Source organism: Oncorhynchus tshawytscha, linkage group LG04 (assembly GCF_018296145.1).
Source record: "Oncorhynchus tshawytscha isolate Ot180627B linkage group LG04, Otsh_v2.0, whole genome shotgun sequence".
In the NCBI taxonomy this organism is placed as follows: Eukaryota; Metazoa; Chordata; class Actinopteri; order Salmoniformes; family Salmonidae; genus Oncorhynchus; species Oncorhynchus tshawytscha.
Window position 1 is genome coordinate 55,737,227 of NC_056432.1, and position 19,999 is coordinate 55,757,225.

General features: G+C 43.4%; 1 protein-coding gene across 2 annotated transcripts in view; it reads left to right on the forward strand.

Moving 5' to 3' along the window:
* Positions 1–9,559: 9,559 nt before the first annotated feature.
* LOC112222721 (neural-cadherin-like) overlaps positions 9,560–19,999 on the forward strand; it is a 174,399-nt gene continuing 163,959 nt past the window's right edge. For both annotated transcript variants that reach the window (XM_042320917.1, XM_042320918.1), the window contains exon 1: positions 9,560–10,791. In XM_042320917.1, coding sequence (XP_042176851.1) covers positions 9,786–10,791 — 1,006 coding nt within the window. In that variant the 5' untranslated portion in view covers positions 9,560–9,785. The remainder of the gene's footprint in view (positions 10,792–19,999) is intronic.

Consider the following 19,999-nt stretch of genomic DNA (forward strand, 5'->3'; position numbering starts at 1 on the left):
AACAGTTTGAGAAATGTAACTGAGACAGAACTCTGCAGAGGAGTGTAAGAGATAAGAGACTAGTCAGACATTCCACTATAAACAACTTGGGGAGTGAACATTTACTGCTGATCTTTTAGATAACACTGAAACTCTTGTTTATGTAGCTGTGTAGGCATGGGTTTGGTCTCATGAGTAGAAGGTAATGATGTAGGCAGTGACATCACTAAGATATATGACTGTAGTGTGAGCGGACCAAGTAATTGGGCGTCACTCTAAAGCGGGAAGGTGGAATAAACGAGTCAGGAGTAGGTTTTCTTGATTGAACACAGTTCTCTATTGAGGGCATTTGGTCAACACAAACACTCCAACATAATCAATAAATCGTCCAAGGAAAAACATACATCTTCTTCTCCAGATGAAACAGGAACACAATAGGATTATCTTTAAACTACAACAAAAAGTCACGGGATTGTCACCGTCTTAGTGGTTCTTCCTGGATAGCTCCTCTCTCTCGGTGGCCATCTTCCAGAGATAGTTTCCCCCCCATCTCTGCTGGTTCCATTCTCTCTCTTATAGGGGAAGGAGAGTATGTCATTAGTACCGGTCAGCTGTGCTTAATTGCCTCTGGTTACCTTGTCTCCCATGCCTTGTTGGGCTACTATCCATGAGCCCAGCCTGCCCTCTGGTGGTCCTTCCACAGTAGGCATAATAAAACAACTCTGACCCTTTTCTATTTTTGCAGAACTTACTCGGAAACATGCATACTATGTTCCGGCTGTCAATTTCTTTTGAATGATTTAATTAAAGATATTGTCTGAATGCTAATTTCACCAATGAGCCAATGATTGACAAGAAGCAAGGAACGAACCAAAACAGTAGCGATGATAGATTCACTTCATGGTGTTTAAAAGAATGCTTTGCTGTTGGGACATCTTTCGGTAGGCCCAAACAGTTTGTGTGTACCGTTTGTCACCATTATTGCAATTAATTTATTGTTTAGTGTTGTGTAGTGGCTTAGCTGGCATGCATTTAAACCATTTTTGAGTTTGCCCCACCAAGATTTACATGTTAAAATCGCCACTGGTCAGGCCTAATATCTCTGAGGGTACTTACACCAGGGGCAGGCTGCTCATCTGCACCTTTTCACTGGATTCTCACTAGGAAAGGTATGAAAATATGAACATGAAGTCATGCAGAAAGAGATTAAAACTTCTGCAAATGAAGTCAGGGCACTTTGAAAGAAATATGACGGTGGGTGACGGTTTTATTAGAGAAAGGAAAAATACATTTCCCAGCTTATTTGACCGTGCAGTTTTTATTTCTTCATTTCTCTGTCATTTCTTTGTTGGAGACCATAGAGGACATTTAAAGGAGCCTGGGTTTATAATATTATCTGATGTAATGAGAGTGTTTATGTGCTGATTATTCCGGGTTCCTCGCCGGTGTGTCTGTAGTGTGCTGGAGAGCAGAGACAGGGGGTAAAGCGTACAGTGAGAAGGCTCATTAACAGGAAATACTCCACCACACTGTGGAGTCTGGCTGTCGTCGATGTTAATGACGAACTAATTATGCCCTGTAAAGTGGAGTTTCGCAGAAGTAATAACCCCTGCTTTCTGCATATGCAAATATGACAGACCTGATCATTAGATGTTATATTTCAAAGACATATTGTATATTGTAAAATTGTCAAAGCCAAGGGCAAAATCATTACACTGCACCTAATATTTCAATACATTTTTATGAGCTTTCACCATAAATGTAGAAGCATTGTGAATGTCATGGATAATGTGGTTTATTAATACAATAAATTATATTATTAAACCAATAAAAAAAACTTACATTGATATGCTGTGCCAAGTTATTAGTAATTGGTAAATGGAGTCATTTAGCCACAACAGTAAAGTCGCTGCAGTGATCGTCCCTGAAAAACTTAAATTCCATTGGCTTTCAACCACCAACTTATACTACTTACAATGACAGTCACAATGATATGAACTTCATGGGAGCCTTTATATACTTTCTGACTTGGTAGCAGTTTGAAGGATGCTTTTTAGTCTTTAAATCTTCTATTGCTTACTTGTTCTTGACCCAGTTGTAACAGAGAGAGAAACTGATCCAGTTGTAATGGGGTTCAGTGAACTAGCTTTAAAACAGCTGCAGTCTACTCAGCATGTGCCATTTCCAGGCCTAACTATGCACCCTCTGATACCTAACAGACTTCTCTCTCAATAGCAGTGGTAAAAGTAATTATCCCCCAGTACACATGTTACACAGATTACTTTTATTGTGCAATCTACATTCTATTACATTCTATTACATTCCCACATCAGTACTTACATGAGACTGATAACCATGCATGCGGGCACGTGTGTCCATCTGTCCTGTCCTGTCCGTCCTGTCATGTCATGTGTCAGTGAATTGCTCCAGAAATATTCAGGAACAGGTGTGCTTCATCCTGACTGAGTGCTATTCTGCCTGGATAACGCTCTCTCTTCCATCTCATTTCCATGGCAATGCTTATGTACAAATACCTATTTTTTGCATGCAAATTGATCTCCTCTGCTATGTTTGAGTTCAATTATGCAGTTGGCAGTCTATTCTGTGTCCACATTGGGTATAGGGTATAGCAGAGTATACGCTTTAAAAGAAAAACACCTTTTAAAATATTTATGAATCATGATAAAAATACTGTGAAATTACAGGGATAAACTGATATTTAACTTTCGTTGTGTAGAATAATAGAAAATGTCAGTAAATGCAAAATACATTAAACTTCCTGTATTTCTACAGACATGCATCCCTTTCACACAATACTAAGCTGTAGAAATACAACAATATACATTATAAAGAAAACACTACATTTACCATTGTTTTAAGGATATTACTTTAGTTTTACGTTCTAAATGCAGATAATTATAGTAAAAAACATTCTGATGTTTATAAACAGAATAAAACTATGCAAGAGAATGTAAAAAGAATGCTGTCGTTTGTGATTGTACTGACATTGATCACTACATTACAAACATTAACTGCATCCTCTCTTGACTCTCAGGTAGAAGACAAAGCTATATTGTCATTTTTTTTTTACATTTAATATCACCACTTCAGCAATTTTGTCCTCGGAGTATGATTCATTGTGATCCAACATTCTCATCCATATCAGACACTTCCTCCTCTATTTCAACGTCACCATCCTCTACATCACTCTTCCGAACTATTAAAAAGGTTAGTGTAATTAAAGACTAGTCAATATTTCACATTGCCTTTTGCCATTTCCATTAGAAACCACTTGACAACGAATCAGAAACACGTTGGAGGCGTCATTCAAATGCCCGGGAACACAACTGGCTCCAATTGAATGCAGCAGCTTGGCACATGCATTGATAGGAGAGTGGATAGCTATCATACCAAGGTGAGCTTTACCACCAAACTTTTGCTTAATTGTTTAACATAAAGTTTAAATAGTTGACGAAGTTGCTAGACGTGCAGCTCATTGACTTTGTTGTATTTGCTAGCTAATATCGTGGAGTTTGTGGTTGGCTGCTCACATGCGTTAGCAAGATAGATAGCTAATCCTACCCAAGCTAGCTACCAACCAGACCTTGGCTAGCTAGCAGCAAGCCAGCTAAGATAAGCAAACATTTGTTTTTTGTAACATGTTGACAGTTAATGTTTTATTCATGCTGAATTTTGAAGCATTGACATTCAGCTATTTAGCTAGATTGCTAGCTGCATTTCATAACCTAGCTAGCGCACTAACTTGCTAGCTAGTGCGCGCTAATCTTGTGTGGCAAACCTCTTCAAGGTTATGAGCGTTTGTCACAAATTAAGTGGGAAACTGTCACCAAATCACCCCAGAATGAGCGTTCTTTGGAACAGGACAGTACCTGTGTGTTTGTTTCTCCATCCTGGTCCACCCAGGCCATAGACAAGGTCAAGGATAGCAGGGTTTGGTACACGAATCGGGTTCTCGGTAGGTCCAGGTCCAAACACCAACAGGTAAGTCCAAAACAGAACAGTCCATACACGGTAAATCCAGCCAATATCTATTCTCTTTCTCTACAATTCATAGATCCTTCCAGCCCTCCCTCTCCCTCTTCCTGGTTTTTCTTGACCCTTTATCTCTGGGTCGACTCCACCTTCTGAGGGTTCCCCTTGCTTCTGAGACTTGTAGTTTTGGCGGTCGGCTATTTTGTGATCTGTAGTTCTGATCGGGTGGCCATTTTAGTGATCGGGCAGAGCCCATTTATTAGTTCTGCTCTCACATATCTGCCATTTATCACTCGACCCCCTTCGTTGCCACACTTGCTAGCTAGGTAGTTTGTTGTAAGCCAATCCCGCCTGATAACATGTGTTTTTCTCTCTTTCTACTTCAACAGTTCCTTGAATTAGAATTGAGGAAATTCCCTGCAATCCTCAAACTGGAGTAAGATTCATAGCTAAGCTTAGTTTAGCATTCTGAGTAGCTTAACATGGAAGTACAAAGAAATTATCGCTGTTGTCCCTTCAGTAGTTAATTGGAACCTAGATTAAAATCTACCAGCTACTTCTTTTTCTTTGTTACAGGTAAGTCAAATATAGAGAAACTGGGAACATAATCAGGTCTTTCCAAAGAATTGGCATGTTTTCCCTGTGGCCTCACTGTTAAAACATTACGAGGTTATGTGGATCATCAGTAATTACACCGATATGAAGCAAATGGCCAATATGTATGCTGCATGGTTAGCTGCAAATCTCATTTTACAAAACAATGCTTTTAAAAGTCATATGCGTCGTCATCATCATAGAGTCTGCTGCATCACAATGTGACACAATGCAAGGGCCGTTTACGTGGGGAAATCGTCATTGTCAGAAACAATGCCTTGATCTGAAGGATCTTCTAGCTCGTCTAAGGTCACGTGTTTCATAAAGAGAAAAGGTCAAATGCCCATTCAGACTGTGGCCTTTACATTAAGATCCTCTTTTACCGCCCACATTTCAAGGCAGCATAGGTATGCTACAGCTGCACATGTCCAATTATTCGGTTCAGTCAGTGAGTTCTCATGATGATGCTGAAAGTCTGTTTGGTGTAGATCTTATTTATGAAGGGCTAGAGGATATACTAAACCCAGCTGTTATGATAAGTCTGTATATAAAACATCTGTGTATGTTTTACAGGCCAAGAATCTAATTCCCTCCTCTACAATACAAATGATTGTTGATGAGATTAATAGTCTTAATGGACTTAGTCATCAGTACACTCAAGATCAACTCAAGGTTGCCCTTCAGTCTAATACTAACTTGAAAGAGTCTGAATTTGAAGGTGTTTTATAGACCTTGAAGGACACAGATTTGCATGCATCCTGTGGCTCTACTTTATCAACTGAATATTTGAGAAGGTGGTATTTCCTGAGGAACTTTTCCTATGTGTATACTCAACCTATAAGTTTAGGTACAGATGAAAACCGAAATAAACAATATGCTCAGTGTATCCATATAACAGAGGCATTGAAAGCTATGCTCAAGGATCCAGTTGTTTGGCAGGAATGTACAAAGACAATAAAGGACACCACATGTACTTCTGCACATGAGTTGAATTATGTTTGTGACAGATCTGTGTTCAAGTCTAATGCTGTATTTATGAACTCAGGTGCAAATCTAAAGCTTGTATTGTATCAAGATGCTTTTGAGGTTGTTATTAACCTCTAGTTGCAAGGCAGTATCGACAGCAGTAGTTGGAGGTACTAACATTTTCTGTGAATCCTCCTATGTTGTGAGACCCAAAATTATCATCAGTAATGCAAAAGACTGCTGCCTTTACAGCATGTCCAGATATCTCCAATCCATTTGTTTCTAAATCTCTGAGATCCGACAGCATTATAGAAAAAAAGCTTGTCATGGCCAAAATATTTAAAGTCTCTCTCATTACACAATAACATGAGCTGTAAATGATCAATATTGGAGCGATAAAATGGATCAAAGTTTGCGGGCATAAAGTAGACACCCACAATCTTATGTTTCGTCTTTGCTGGTCCAAGAGGGTTAACTGTTTGATTTTGATGAACCTGCTGCTGCCACAACAGTACAAAATGACAAGGAGGCAGTGATGGCAATGAGACGGAATCCAGAGGGTTAAAATTTGACACTGTATTTAATTCCCTCAAGCACTTTCATGTCTGTCAGCCAGGCCTCCCACCATGCATTGGTCATGATTTGTTTAAGGGGATAGTGGTACATGACCTAGACATTTATATAATGTACTTTGTTAAAGTAAAGAAATGCATTACATACTCAGAGCTTAACTGCAGGATCAGGCAGTTTAGCTACCAAGGATCTGATGTGAATTCCACATCCTCAGAAGTTGGTGAAAAGGGAATTAAACTTGGTGGCCGGGCAACAGAAAACTGGTCTCTTTTGAGGCTCCTCCCTGTGATAATAGGCAAAAGATTACTGATATAAAAGACAGGGTATGGCAACTAACAATCCTACTTAAGGAACTTTTGGAATTAATCTGTGTCCTGTCCATTTCTGTGGCTCAAGTTACTTTGCTCAATGTTCTGATTCCTGAGTATCTAAAGAATAGCAAAGAGCTGTTTCCTTCTCACACACTGAAATCAGAGATGTGGCCAGAGAGTGAAACATTTCAAAAATGTGGATTTCTGCATAAATTGGTCATAAAATTTCATCTGATCTTCATCTAAGTCACAACAACAAACAGCCTGCTTATTGAACTAATAACAAATTATTGTATTTTTTTTGTCTATACTGAATAATTATGTTATAGCACAGCTGAAAACTGTTGTTCTGATTAATTAAAGCAACGATAAACTGGCCTTTAGACTAGTTGAGTATCTGGAGCATCAACATTTGTGGGTTCGATTACAGGCTCAAAATGGCCAGAAACAAATAACTTTATTCTGAAATTCGCCAGTCTATTCTTGTTCTGAGAAATGAAGGCTATTCCATGTGAGAAATTGCCAAGAAACTGAAGATCTCGTACAACGCTGTGTACTACTCCCTTCACAGAATTGCGAAAACTGTCTCTAACCAGAATAGAAAGAGGAGTGAGGGGCCCCGGTGCACAACTGAGCAAGAGGACAAGTACATTAGTGTCTAGTTTGAGAAACAGACGCCTCAGAAGTCCTGAAATGGCAGCTTCATTAAATAGTACTCACAAAACACCAGTCTCAACTTCAACAGTGAATATTATGATAATAATCTGGTTTTTTTTAGCTTTATTTTGTCATCAATTAAGGAGTAGCTGTCAAATTCTCTATTTTCACAAATGACACCAGTTGAATTGAGAGGAGTTTTTTGTAATATAGTGACAATTATGTGTTCTAGCTATATTTTGGCATCAATTAAGGAGTAATGTCTGTTTTTTGCTTAACAATTCTCTAGTTTCACAATTGATGCCATTTAGATCAAGAGTAGGTTTTGTAATATGACAATTATCTTGTGTTTTTGTGTGACTTTGGCATCAAATTCAGGAGTCATTTCTGGGTTTATGCTGTCTATTTCTCTATTTTCACAACTGATACCAGTTCAAATTTGGAAGTTTTTTGTAATATTATGTTTATAATCTGTGTTCTTTTGTCATCATATTTTGTCATCAATTAAGGAGTTATTTAGGACTTTTAGCTGGCCAATTCTTTATTTTCACAACCAATGCCAGCAAAAAAAAGAGGATTCCATTTTTTTTAATGGAGTTAATGTTGTAAAATTGCAGCAATATACTTTATTTAATTGAAAGTAAAATCACAGTTTTTATACAGATTATTTACATACATTTTTAGTCTGTAGTTTTAGTCTATTTCTGGCACCCGTGCTGCCAGACTTTTACCGTAAATTAACAGGATTCTAATTTTATTTTTACTGTGTAGGCTCTCTTCCACTTTGGTAGTGATATCTGATTCCTTCTCACCTCTGTGGTTGCATGTTAGAGCTGAGGAGAGAGGGGCTGCATGACATTAATACCTAACTAGTTAACTACGGACAGTGTTTGTTTAACTGGATGGAAGCTGTGGGCTAGGCAGTCCTCTGGGTCTTCATGCATTGGCGCCTCTTTCCCTGGAAACTGAAACATCCTGGTAACACAGAGCCAATTTACAACCTGCTGGATCCTAGATTTTGTTTGCAAAGAAGTGAAATTGGCATTTATTCAACGCTGCATTGAAAGTGTTTCTCCCTGGGGGTTTTTGTCAACCTGTCAAGCTCTCTCCCTGACACTCTCCTGTGCTAGGTGGTATTAGAATAGATATCAAAATAATCAGCTATGTTTTCTCCTCCATCCCTTGGCCTCCTCCGGTATTGCCACTCTCTCTCTCGATCCAATTTGACATTCTCATTGTTTAACATGGCGTGGATCTTGGGATGGTTAATATTATCCCAGCGTGCTGGGAAAGGGGTGGTGGGTAGCCTAGTGGTTAGAGCGAAAGGTTGCTATATCGAATCCCCAAGCTGACAAGGTACAAATCTGTCGTTCTGCCCCTGAACAAGACTTGCCTAGTTAAATAAAGGTTCAATTTTAAAAAATAAGTCAGGTAAACCTCTAAGTGAAATTTGGTTGTGGAACACCAGAGAGCGATCGCCTCTGGCTACATGCTAGAGACAGAAGGAGAGCCATCAAAATTCAACAGCTTGAGGCCGTAAATCAGAAACCAGAGGGCATCACTAGACCAGAATATATACTTGATTTACCGAAACTGCCTGAAAGGTGTCTCCTCAGAATCCATTATATGTGTATAAAGAAGGAAGTTTCAAATTTGTGATAAGAATATGCTCATTTCAATTTGTGTTACTGTAGACTGAACATGTATACATTTTTCCTGGATTTAATTAATACTACATTCTTCCCAATGCTCCCAGTCATCTGCCAGTACTAAGTTTGTCTAGGTTCAGGGGCAAATGTAACTTCTGGTCTCAAGGAGGGTGAAATCAGACTGTTTAAAGCTACTGTACACATGGTTTACCTCTGGTTAGGTTATTTTGTCCTTTATATCTTCCTGATATGTTTTGTTAAATGTATTGCTGCTTAAGCATGACAGAGATTTTTTTTAAAGAGATTCTAACAATGTTTTTTTCCTTCCTGTTTGACTGAGCTTAACTGAGTGGCTGGGGTGTACTTGGGTGGACAAATCTATTCTGACAAATTAATCCAGGCCTTGTATCTGTGCTGCTGTTGTGTGTGAGCGTGTTTTACATCATTTTTATGATGGAGGATAAAATATTGAATGTCCTGTAAACTGGATAAGATATTAAAGCTATGTTACTCTAAACATGTTTCAATCATCTTTCTTTACTAGATTCAGTTTTAATATTTTGTCATTATGTATTCCTCAATTATCAATGACAAATCTAGGTTACTGAGTGAAAATGATAGGCTACTGTACGTTTTTAACTATCATGTCATTGCTATTGGACACGGAGTGGAAATCAGAAAGAAGACTGTTGGAATAAAAACTGATAGACATGCATCACGTGACGTGGGCTTCCCTGAGGAGTCACTGTAGGCCACGCCCCCTCGAGCACGTCGCTGTCCAGTACCAGAGGCTGCTAGTGCTGTCAGAAACACTAAGCGGAGGCGCGCACTTGAGCTGCATTATCCTGAGGGTTACGCACGCAGACTGCTGCTGGAGTGGAGACAGGAAACTGCGAAAGTTAGAGCAATGAATCAAGCCAGGACAACGAACAGATTTTTTGTGAATTAATAATACTAGAATTCATCTGAAGTTTTAGAGGACATGAAATATGTTTTTCGAAATGGTTGATGGTCCTAGAGTGAAAGCATAACACCACTCAGTGTGGTACAACTGACAACAGTCATGATTTTGACTATTTTGATATGCTATTTCGTGACATCTGTACTTGGGAATAAGACAGAGGAAAGGATACCGTTCTTTCATGGACATGTATTCGAGAACTCCGAGCCTGGATCCAAAGTAAACGGTCTCAGCATCCCTGTGAAGCGAGTTGACGCGCAGAGATGGTGCTCCAACTCCGGCATGCATCTGAAACTCTTGGGAGACGGAAGTGAAGATTTCCGGGTATTTGCCCACCACAAACGCGGACACATACTTCTGAAAACCTCGATCATCCTGGACAGAGAGGAGCGCTCCGAGTACCTGCTCAGCCTGGGTCTGTGCTGCCAAAGCTGCGCCGTTAATGACCATGTGGTCGCAGAAGTTGCATCTGTGAAAGTGGATGTTTTGGACACTAATGACCACGAGCCAACATTCCCTAATGTTGATATAAAAATGAGTCTAGACGACGCCACTGCTCTGCGGTCTGTGGTGTATAAAGTGACCGCGGAGGATACAGACAGCGGGAAAAACGCCGAACTAATTTACTTTGCTCTTCCCAAAAATGGCAGTTTTTATGTGGTTCCAAAAACTGGAGATGTACTGCTTGTGGACTCTATATTGGGTCTTACCGCGCCCATAAAGTTTAACGTGTTTGCGATGGACCACGGCTGGCCCTCACGGACCAGTCAGAGTATTGACATCGAGATTAATCCCCGGCAATGGCCAGCGGTTCCACCGCCATCCCATGGCGAACCAAATAGCAGACAACCTCGGAAGTCGAGGTCCCTGCTAGAGTCGAGCGAGCCGATCGTACTAAATGTTTCCGAGGATGCCAGTATCGGTTCTGTTGTAATGAACTTGTACCCGGTGAGGTTTCAGGCTGCCAGCTTTGAGTTGATGGATCCCGGTGTGGACAGCTCACCGGTCACGGTGAGTCGGGACAGCGGAGATATAGTTATTACCCGGCGCCTGGACCGGGAGACGGAACCTCTCGTGGAGATTACTGTGAAAGTTCAGGATAAAAGAGGTGAGAGTGCCTTTGCAATTTTATATTGCAGCTTCAACGTAATGCATTAAATATATTATGATATATAACTGTATTTATTCTCTATTCAACTTAAGGGCCTCTGTAAAGTAGTTACGGGCCACGGTTTGGTCTAAATGAGCCCACTGAATCGATGTGGAGAACTGAGCACCTAAACTACTCATAGAGCCTCTCTGTAAAAGTGTCATGCTTTAAAGTGCAATGATATGATTTAAAATGTATTAGTTTCTGTGGTTACATGTTTAATTAAACACCATCAGCTTTGCCTTCATGATTCCAATAGGTTGAAACCACGCGAGTGCGTAAATTATGCATGGAGAGACGTGCGCCTTGCAAATAGTTACCCTTGGAAAAATGTAACGCGCACAAGTTAGGCTTATAATACAGTACATTATTTCACATTATGCTACGATTTGTTGTATTCATATGTTTTCTGGTATTAGTGCAGATATTTTCAATTTACAGGAGGCGTGGGGGTGCTACTGGTTCTAACGACTCGATCACACCGACAATGTTATTGCATTTTGGTACAATAGAAGTACATTCATTTACAATGAAACGCTGCGTTTAATTTATAGGATTGCGTTGCTGAGGCAATTTCAAAGCGTTTTTTTTTGTGGTGCATAACACCTCGATCACACTGACATTGAATTGCGTTTTGTAACACCAGAAGTACATTAATTTCCAATGGAACGCGGAGTTTGCCTTGGAGCATTACGTTGCAGAGGCAGTTGCTGTGCGTTCTGTGTGGCGCATACATTGGATTTATAGATGCGAACTGTATGCGTAGACGGCTTGACAGAAATGGTTAGCAGAATGCGAATGTTGAACTTTTGTTGCACACATATCCAGACGTACCGTTTTGCTTTGCAATACTGTAGGTTAATTACCTGCAGAAATGGCTCCATTCGTGTACTTTTTGAGTGCCAGGCTACAGCCAAAATGGTATTTCTAATGCAATTAATATCCTTTATCTGCACTGCTCCCATTGGTGATCCTGTGCCCAATGTATGTAAACCTTTCTGACCATAGATTGTTATGAGTGCTCAACCTAGTGTTGGCCACAGCAGCTCCAACTGACACATACTGTAAAATGTGCAGAATTGCAGGAAATTAGCTGTACAACTGCAACAACAACAAAAAAGGAATGCATAGCAAATGCATTTGTTTACCTTTTGTTAATAAAATACCCTTTCTGCTAACAGAGCCCTCTGTACATATTCATTCTAGTTTTTAATCACGGTGCTGAGTTCATGTGTGGCAGAGAATTGTATAGCTAATAGGCTGTGTGTTTGTAGATCGACTGATGTGAATGAATCTACAGCAACCAATGTAATAATGGATGGGGTAATCTTTGCTTGTGTTTTAGTTTTTGCTGTTCTCCAAATAGCATTTTAGAGTTTTTAAATTGTATAGAAATGCAGTAAATGAGCTTTTTGGTTTTGAGTGGGGACCTGTAGATTAGGGTAGCATAGGCCCACAGTATTGGCTGTGCATAGGAACGGTTGGGTTTTGAAATGAATACATTTGCCAGTTGCCTTTGTAAGGCAGCAGTACAACCCACCTTTTGGCAATTGCTCATTTGTCATGCACGATGCCAGATAAAACGTGCTATATTTTACCCAGCTGTTCTGAAGTGATAGGCGGATTACATAATATCTGTGTTCATGCAGATGATCATTCAACCAGTGTTGCCTGTCTACAACAATGAGCACAGGGAATTTGGCATCTGTGTGTGTAAAACCGGTGCGCTCTGCATTCATTTCTAGGCTATGTGAAGTATGGGGACCTATTTACATGCATTGGAGTGAATAAAAACCCCAGAATTTCTCGTTTTCTCATTTCCCTTGCTGAGTGTTGTGAAATTATTGAATGAATCCTAAAATGCTTGTGTGGTTCAGGAATTAACCACATTTCTTTCTGATCAAATAACCAACTAGACTTGATTTCAAATGTTCCAGAAGACACCCGTGTTTAATTTGGACAAATCTGTGCTCTGTGCTAGGGGAACCGGAATGCCATGCGGTCGAGTCTAATCTTTGTTGAGTGGAGATCCTGCTCGACCTGGCTCCATCTGCTCGCATTATCCATGTAATCCCATCTCATTCACGTTCTCATTTCTGGGATTTAGAGTGGCAGCACAGTTTGTTGGAGAACTCGTGCGCTTCTTCGAGGGAATAGAGAGGCTTTAAAGTCGTGCGTTCATCGCGCACAGTCTGCCCCATGGCCCACTCGCATCTTTCCGTGGCATTCATGCGCTGCGCAGCGGAGGCGAGCTACAACCACTGAATGAGTTGTTGCCAGGGTTGGTGATTTAATTAGCTCGGCCTTTGGTGTTTTCATTACTGTCTGTCTGTGTGCTTGTCCTGTGGCCTGATGTCCATAACCTTCTGTAGATTCTGCGTGTCTGGCAAAGAGGGTGTGCTTGTGTCTGGGTTTGTGTACTGTGAGCAGGTTTCTCAAAAGCCAGGGGATTCACAGTAATGAGGAAAAACAGCTGGCTTTAATCAAGTATGAGAAGTGTGTCGGTTGACCTCACTTGTAACAGTATCTGTGAACTAGACCAGCTCCCTATTGAGTACATGTAGACTAGCACACACACACACACACACACAGCAGTCATATTTGTGTTTATCCTTGTTGATAATTTGATATTGCAAAGATCATGCAAACACACGGTGATATTTCCCACTGGTGATGCAACCTGGTCTCAGAGCATTTCGTATAATTCTGCACCTACATCCGTGATACTAAATTAAGTTTGATATGTTATGTTTCGTATGGTTTGTATTAATTTGTGGATGGCCATCACCCATTATGTATGATTTGTTTACGAATTACAATTCATATTATATGTTATGAATTTGCAAAGTGTACAGTATGTTCCGAATTTGAAAAACCTATGATATGTTACAAAATTCCAGCTAGGTGGCTAAGGTTAGCTAGAGTTAAAAGGGTTAGGGATAAGGTTAGGGTTAGGTTAAAGGGTTAAGGTTAGGGTGTCACGTTCGTCATAAAGAGGAGACGAAGGCGAAGCGTGGTAAGCGAAAATAACTCTTTAATTAGAGAACCCTGAACGGAACTAAACAAAACTAACCGTGAAGCAATATGGCTAATGCAGAACAGGCAACTAAACATAGAATAACAACCCACAAAATAGCCAAGGAATATGGCTACCTAAATATGGTTCCCAATCAGAGACAACGATAAACAGCTGCCTCTGATTGAGAACCAATCTAGGCAACCATAGACATATTAACACCTAGACCAGAAAACCCCTAGACAATACAAACTAAACAAACCACACCCTGAGGTCACACCCTGACCTAACCAAATAATAAAGAAAACAAAGATAACTAAGGTCAGGGCGTGACATAGGGTTAGGGAAAGAGTTAACTAAAAGGGTTAGCTAACATGCTAAGTAGTTGCAAAGGAGCTAACAAATAGTAAGGAGTCAAAGTGTAACGAATCTCCTCTTCGTCTGAGGAGGAGTAGGAAGGATCAGATCAATATGCAGCGTGGTAAGTGTCCATTGTAATTTATTAGACTGAACACATGTGAATGGAAGAAATGAAACATTTCTGTCAGGTGAATACACACAAAACAGAAAACAATCACCCACAACAAAAATGGGGAAAACAGGCTACCTAAGTATGATTCTCAATCAGAGACAACGATCGACAGCTGCCTCTGATTGAGAACCATACCAGGACAAACGCAGAAATACAACATAGAAAAAAGAACCTAGACTACCCACCCCAACTCACGCCCTGACCAAACTAACACAAAGACATAATAAAGGAACTAAGGTCAGAACGTGACAGTACCCCCCCTCCCCCCCCAAAGGTGCGGACTCCAGCCGCAAATCCTGAACCTATAGGGGAGGGTCTGGGTGGGCGTCTGTCTGCGGTGGTGGCTCTGGCGCGGGACGTGGACCCCACTCCACCATAGTCTTGGCCCACTTAAGTGGCGCCTTTGGAGCGGCGACCCTCGCCGCCGACCTCGGACTGGGGACCCTTGCAGCGGGCCCCGGACAGATGGAAGACTCCGGCAGCGCTGTAGTGAAGGGCGACTCCGGCAGCGCCGTAGTGAAGGGCGGCTCTGGCAGCTCCTGACTGACGGGCGGCTCTGGCAGCTCCTAACTGACGGGCGGCTCTGGCAGCTCCTGACTGACGGGCGGCTCTGGCAGCTCCTGACTGACGGGCGGCTCTGGCAGCTCCTGACTGACGGGCGGCTCTGGCAGCTCCTGACTGACGGGCGGCTCTGGCAGCTCCTGACTGACGGGCGGCTCTGGCAGCTCCTGACTGACGGGCGGCTCTGGCAGCTCCTGACTGACGGGCGGCTCTGGCAGCTCCTGACGGACTGACGGGCGGCTCTGGCAGCTCCTGACGGACTGACGGGCGGCTCTGGCAGCTCCTGCCGGACTGACGGGCGGCTCTGGCAGCTCCTGCCGGACTGACGGGCGGCTCTGGCAGCTCCTGCCGGACTGACGGGCGGCTCTGGCAGCTCCTGCCGGACTGACGGGCGGCTCTGGCAGCTCCTGCCGGACTGACGGGCGGCTCTGGCATCTCCTGCCGGACTGACGGGCGGCTCTGGCAGCTCCTGCCGGACTGACGGGCGGCTCTGGCAGCTCCTGCCGGACTGACGGGCGGCTCTGGCAGCTCCTGCCGGACTGACGGGCGGCTCTGGATGCTCCTGACTGACGGGCGGCTCTGGCAGCTCCTGACTGAAGGGCGGCTCTGGCAGCTCCTGCCGGACTGACGGGCGGCTCTGGCAGCTCCTGCCGGACTGACGGGCGGCTCTGGCATCTCCTGCCGGACTGACGGGCGGCTCTGGCAGCTCCTGCCGGACTGACGGGCGGCTGTGGCAGCTCCTGCCGGACTGACGGGCGGCTCTGGCTCCTGCCGGACTGAGCGGCCTGGATGCCGGACTGACGTGCGGCTCTGGATGCTCCTGACTGACGGGCGGCTCTGGCAGCTCCTGACTGAAGGGCGGCTCCTGGGACTCCTGCCGGACTGACCGGACTGGGGCGGCTCTGGCAGGCAGCTCCTTGGCATCTCCTGCCGGACTGACGGGCGGCTCTGGCAGCTCCTAACGGGCGGCTCTGGCAGCTCCTGCCGGACTGACGGGCGGCTGTGGCAGCTCCTGCCGGACTGACGGGCGGCTCTGGCAGCTCCTGCCGGACTGACGGGCGGCTCTGGCAGCTCCTGCCGGACTGACTGGCTCCTGGCAGCTCCTGCCGGACTGACTGGCGGCTCTGGCAGCTCCTGCCGGACTGACGGGCGGCTCTGGATGCTCCTGACTGATGTGCGGCTCTGGATGCTCCTGACTGACAGGCGGCTCTGGCAGCTCCTGACTGAAGGGCGGCTCTGGCAGCTCCTGACTGACAGGCCAAACACAGAAATACAACATAGAAAAAAGAACAGACTACCCACCCCAACTCACACCTTGACCAAACTAACACAAAGACATAATAAAGGAACAAAGGTCAGAACGTGACACAAAGCTGATAATTAGATAACGTTTGGTTTGCTAGAAGTTCACATTATACGCCCATCAATCCACCCCGACCAGCCGCCTTCCATTATTTTTCACGTTAAATTAAGTTACCATTTATCGTATGCAACTATACCAAACGTAATATATCATACTAAATGGATTGTCTTGGATTTACATACAGCGAAATGTTCTGAGACCAGGTTGATCCTACAGGAGAGCAGGACCATGTAGTCAGAGTCAGACAGATGGAAGATGAAAATATATTGTCTGTTATTACTTTATTTATCAGGATCAAACAGCCACTGCTATATATCTTCAAACAGCATATTTTATTGCACATTGTTAACCGTCATACAGACATGCACACTCAGTGATGCACACGTTTCTTCCTGGTGGCCAGTGAGTGAGCCTGGCTGTGGTTTGATAACAGAGCTCTACTGCAGCTTGTATATCATGCTAATTAATGTGCTGCGCACAGTCCTGTGACCGTCCCCTTCTCTCCTACCTCCACTGGTCAGTTGATTCTCTCTATTCAGTCTGCTGTAATAGTCCATGTCTGTTTGTTTCCCATACCTGGGGGTGTTGGCCCTGGCTCCCCAATAGCTATCCTGGAGTTAGAGAGTCATTCGCTTTCCTATGGGCAGTCAGACTTTCTCCTCTGTTATCCATGCCGGCTGGGGTGAGAGGCTCCATATTTTCCACTGGCTGGCCTGGGGTGAAATAGCCTTCTCAGGTGAGTTGGTCTCTACTCTCTATTAGCTTGTCTGAGGGGAATCACCCTGGGCTCTTTCCATTATCTGGCGTTGGGGGGAGCAGAGCACCACTTGAATCGTATATGGTTATCCCTATCTATGTCTGGCTGTCTGTCTGTCTCTGTTATCCACTAACACTGGCCTCAGCCTTATCCTGGCTGAATCAGCCACTTAAGCAGTCCCAAAAACACACAGCCCCACAGACCTGGGCCCTCTGGGCCCTCTGTCCCCTCCCCGCCTCCTTCACGTCTTCTCTGAACTCCACACACTGAGAGAAGTCTCTCCTCCTAATTGCTGTGTGAAGCTTTGTAATATGGAAATGGTGGGCCTCTTTAGCTGTATATTGGTTGAGGCTATGGGCTCCTGTTTGATATGTATGGTCTCCATGATATTGCTGCAGTGGGATCAATTAATGTGTGCGTGGGGGATGGAGAGGGAGAGCGCGTGTGCAGATCAAACAGGTGTGTGGTGTCAGACTTCCCGTCTTAACGTTCTCTGTCTTGTGGCACTTTTTACTATCTCTATATCCCGTCAGGGTAATCATCTCTCTGTGTATCTCTCTCTCAATCATAGCATGTTTTTTCATGCTTCTCCATCTCTTTCCTTCCACTATCTCTCTCTCACCTTCTCTCATTCTCCCCTCAACTCTTCATCCCCTTCTTACTCTCTCTCGCTCAATTCAATTTAAGGGCTTTATTGGCATGGGAAACATATGCTTACATTGCCAAAGCAAGTGAAATAGATAATAAATAAAAGTGTTTCTTTCAATGAAAATGAACAGTAAACATTACACTCTCTCTCTCGCTGTCTCCCTCGGCTGTCTAACACATTGTATCAGACCTCTGTCTGTCATGTCGACCTGAGTGGTTGTGTGATCTTTTCTCTCATACAGAACATGCTATGACTGTCAAAGGCATCACTATGATGGGGTGCATATTTGTCTTGCTGAAGCACGCTTGAAGCTGGCATAACTCTCAATCAAACTGACAAAGAACTGACAGCTGGATCAGACGCGCATTGCGTTTTGATAAGAACCCCAAACGTGTTATATACATGGGGGATCTGATCCTTCCCCATCCATTATCCTCTATCTATCTATCCACCATAGCGTTTGACTGTCTCATCCACACCGAAGGAGCTGGGTTTTGGGTTTGAGCAGAAGTTGATAGGTTGTCGGGGACTTAATTCCTCTCCTTCCTGGTGTTACTGTTAATCTGATTGGGGAGGAGCCTGGACATTAAACAGCATATGGGAGGCTTCCTGACGCTGTCAGGGAACCAGAAGATTGTCTGCCTGCTCACGTGTACAAAACACGAGTTAACTAAGTTTCTCTCTCCCCCCTCCTACCCCCCTCTCTACAAACAAGTACACACACTGTGCAAACACACATAGACATGAAGATGCGTACATCCAAACCCACGTAAGGTATGCACACGAGACAAGCATATGCTCTGATGCACACATTCTCACCTGCTGGAAATAGCCTCGCTCGGCTCACACATACTTTACCCTGGTATGATGCGTAAATAGAATTTATACCTGTGAACGTCTGCAAACTCTCTCTCTCTCTCTCTCTCTCTCTCTTTCTCGCTGTCTGTACTTCACACCTTCTTTTCTCTCTCCTCCATTCTCTCTGTTTCATCTCATCCCTCAGACAGTCATTTCACACTTGCATACACATGCATGCACACACACACACACTCACACACATGTATGTATACACACATGCTCACACACATGTATGTATGCACACACACACATACCATGCACAGCAAGCTCAGCAGATTTAAAGACTAATAGAATGATTGTAGATTTGTATAATGCGTTTCTCTTAAATTGCATATTGTGATCTCCAAGCAGATATTCACAAAAACACGTACATGCATGATGAAAATAGATTTTCAGTTGAGTATACATACCCAAAGTTGATATTTATACCCTCACTGTTGTGTATTTCTAAAATCCCATTGCCCAGCAATCTGCTTACAGTAGATTGAGTCAGCTTGGAAGGATTAGAATGGCGGTGATGTGTAAAACAACACACACTTAATTACAGGAAGATGGTAACGTATTAGGATTTACAGTGACGAAGGGGACGAAGGAAGAAAGGAGAGAATGCTTAAGGACTTATTGGAAGCTTTGGGGGGGGTAAATGTGAGGTGAATGTTTTTCTTTTCTTTTGCATTATATTCATTCAGAGGAGTTGGGTTTAATGCGGAAGACACGTTTCAGCTGGATGCTTTCAGTTGTACAACTGACTAGGTATCCCCCTTTCCAAAGCTATGGAATGGAGTGAATGGCGAAGTGTGCGTGTGAATATACTGAGCAGTGCATAGTTTATGAATCGTAAGCAGGTGCTGAAGATTGAGAGAGGGACATGCCACCAAATATATGTCCTCCATGTGCATAATCATGGCATGTGCATACTGTATATGCAAAAGCTCACCTTAGACAGAAGACCACACACACACACACACACGATCAGGCCCTGTCCGTCATCTTGTTGCCGTGACTATGCTCCCCCTGCCAGGCGTGCGGCCACCGCAGTAGGAGCGGACATGGCTGTCACTGTCACTTGTCACCACAGTGTGTGTAACTGTGAGTGGCGGGGAGAGCGATCGAAGGTTCTGACTAAGAGATCACAAAGCGTTTAGTCAAAGCTCCACTCCGCTCTGGCCGTTTGCTGTGGCCATGACCATCATTGACCCAGCCTGTCTCTCCATGACTAAGTTCTGGATTTGGATGAAGAAGATAAATGTTGGAATAAAAGAACAGAACCGATGAGTTGCTGAGTGCCATCTAACCCCTCCCCTACTCTCTGTTCCTGAATCTAGCATGCCTTCACAAATTAGGAATGTGTCATTGCATTTCTTTGCCAGTTGAGGTATTTGATGGAATGTCTGTGAGCGTGTGAGTGGGTGCGTGTTCGTGTGTGCATG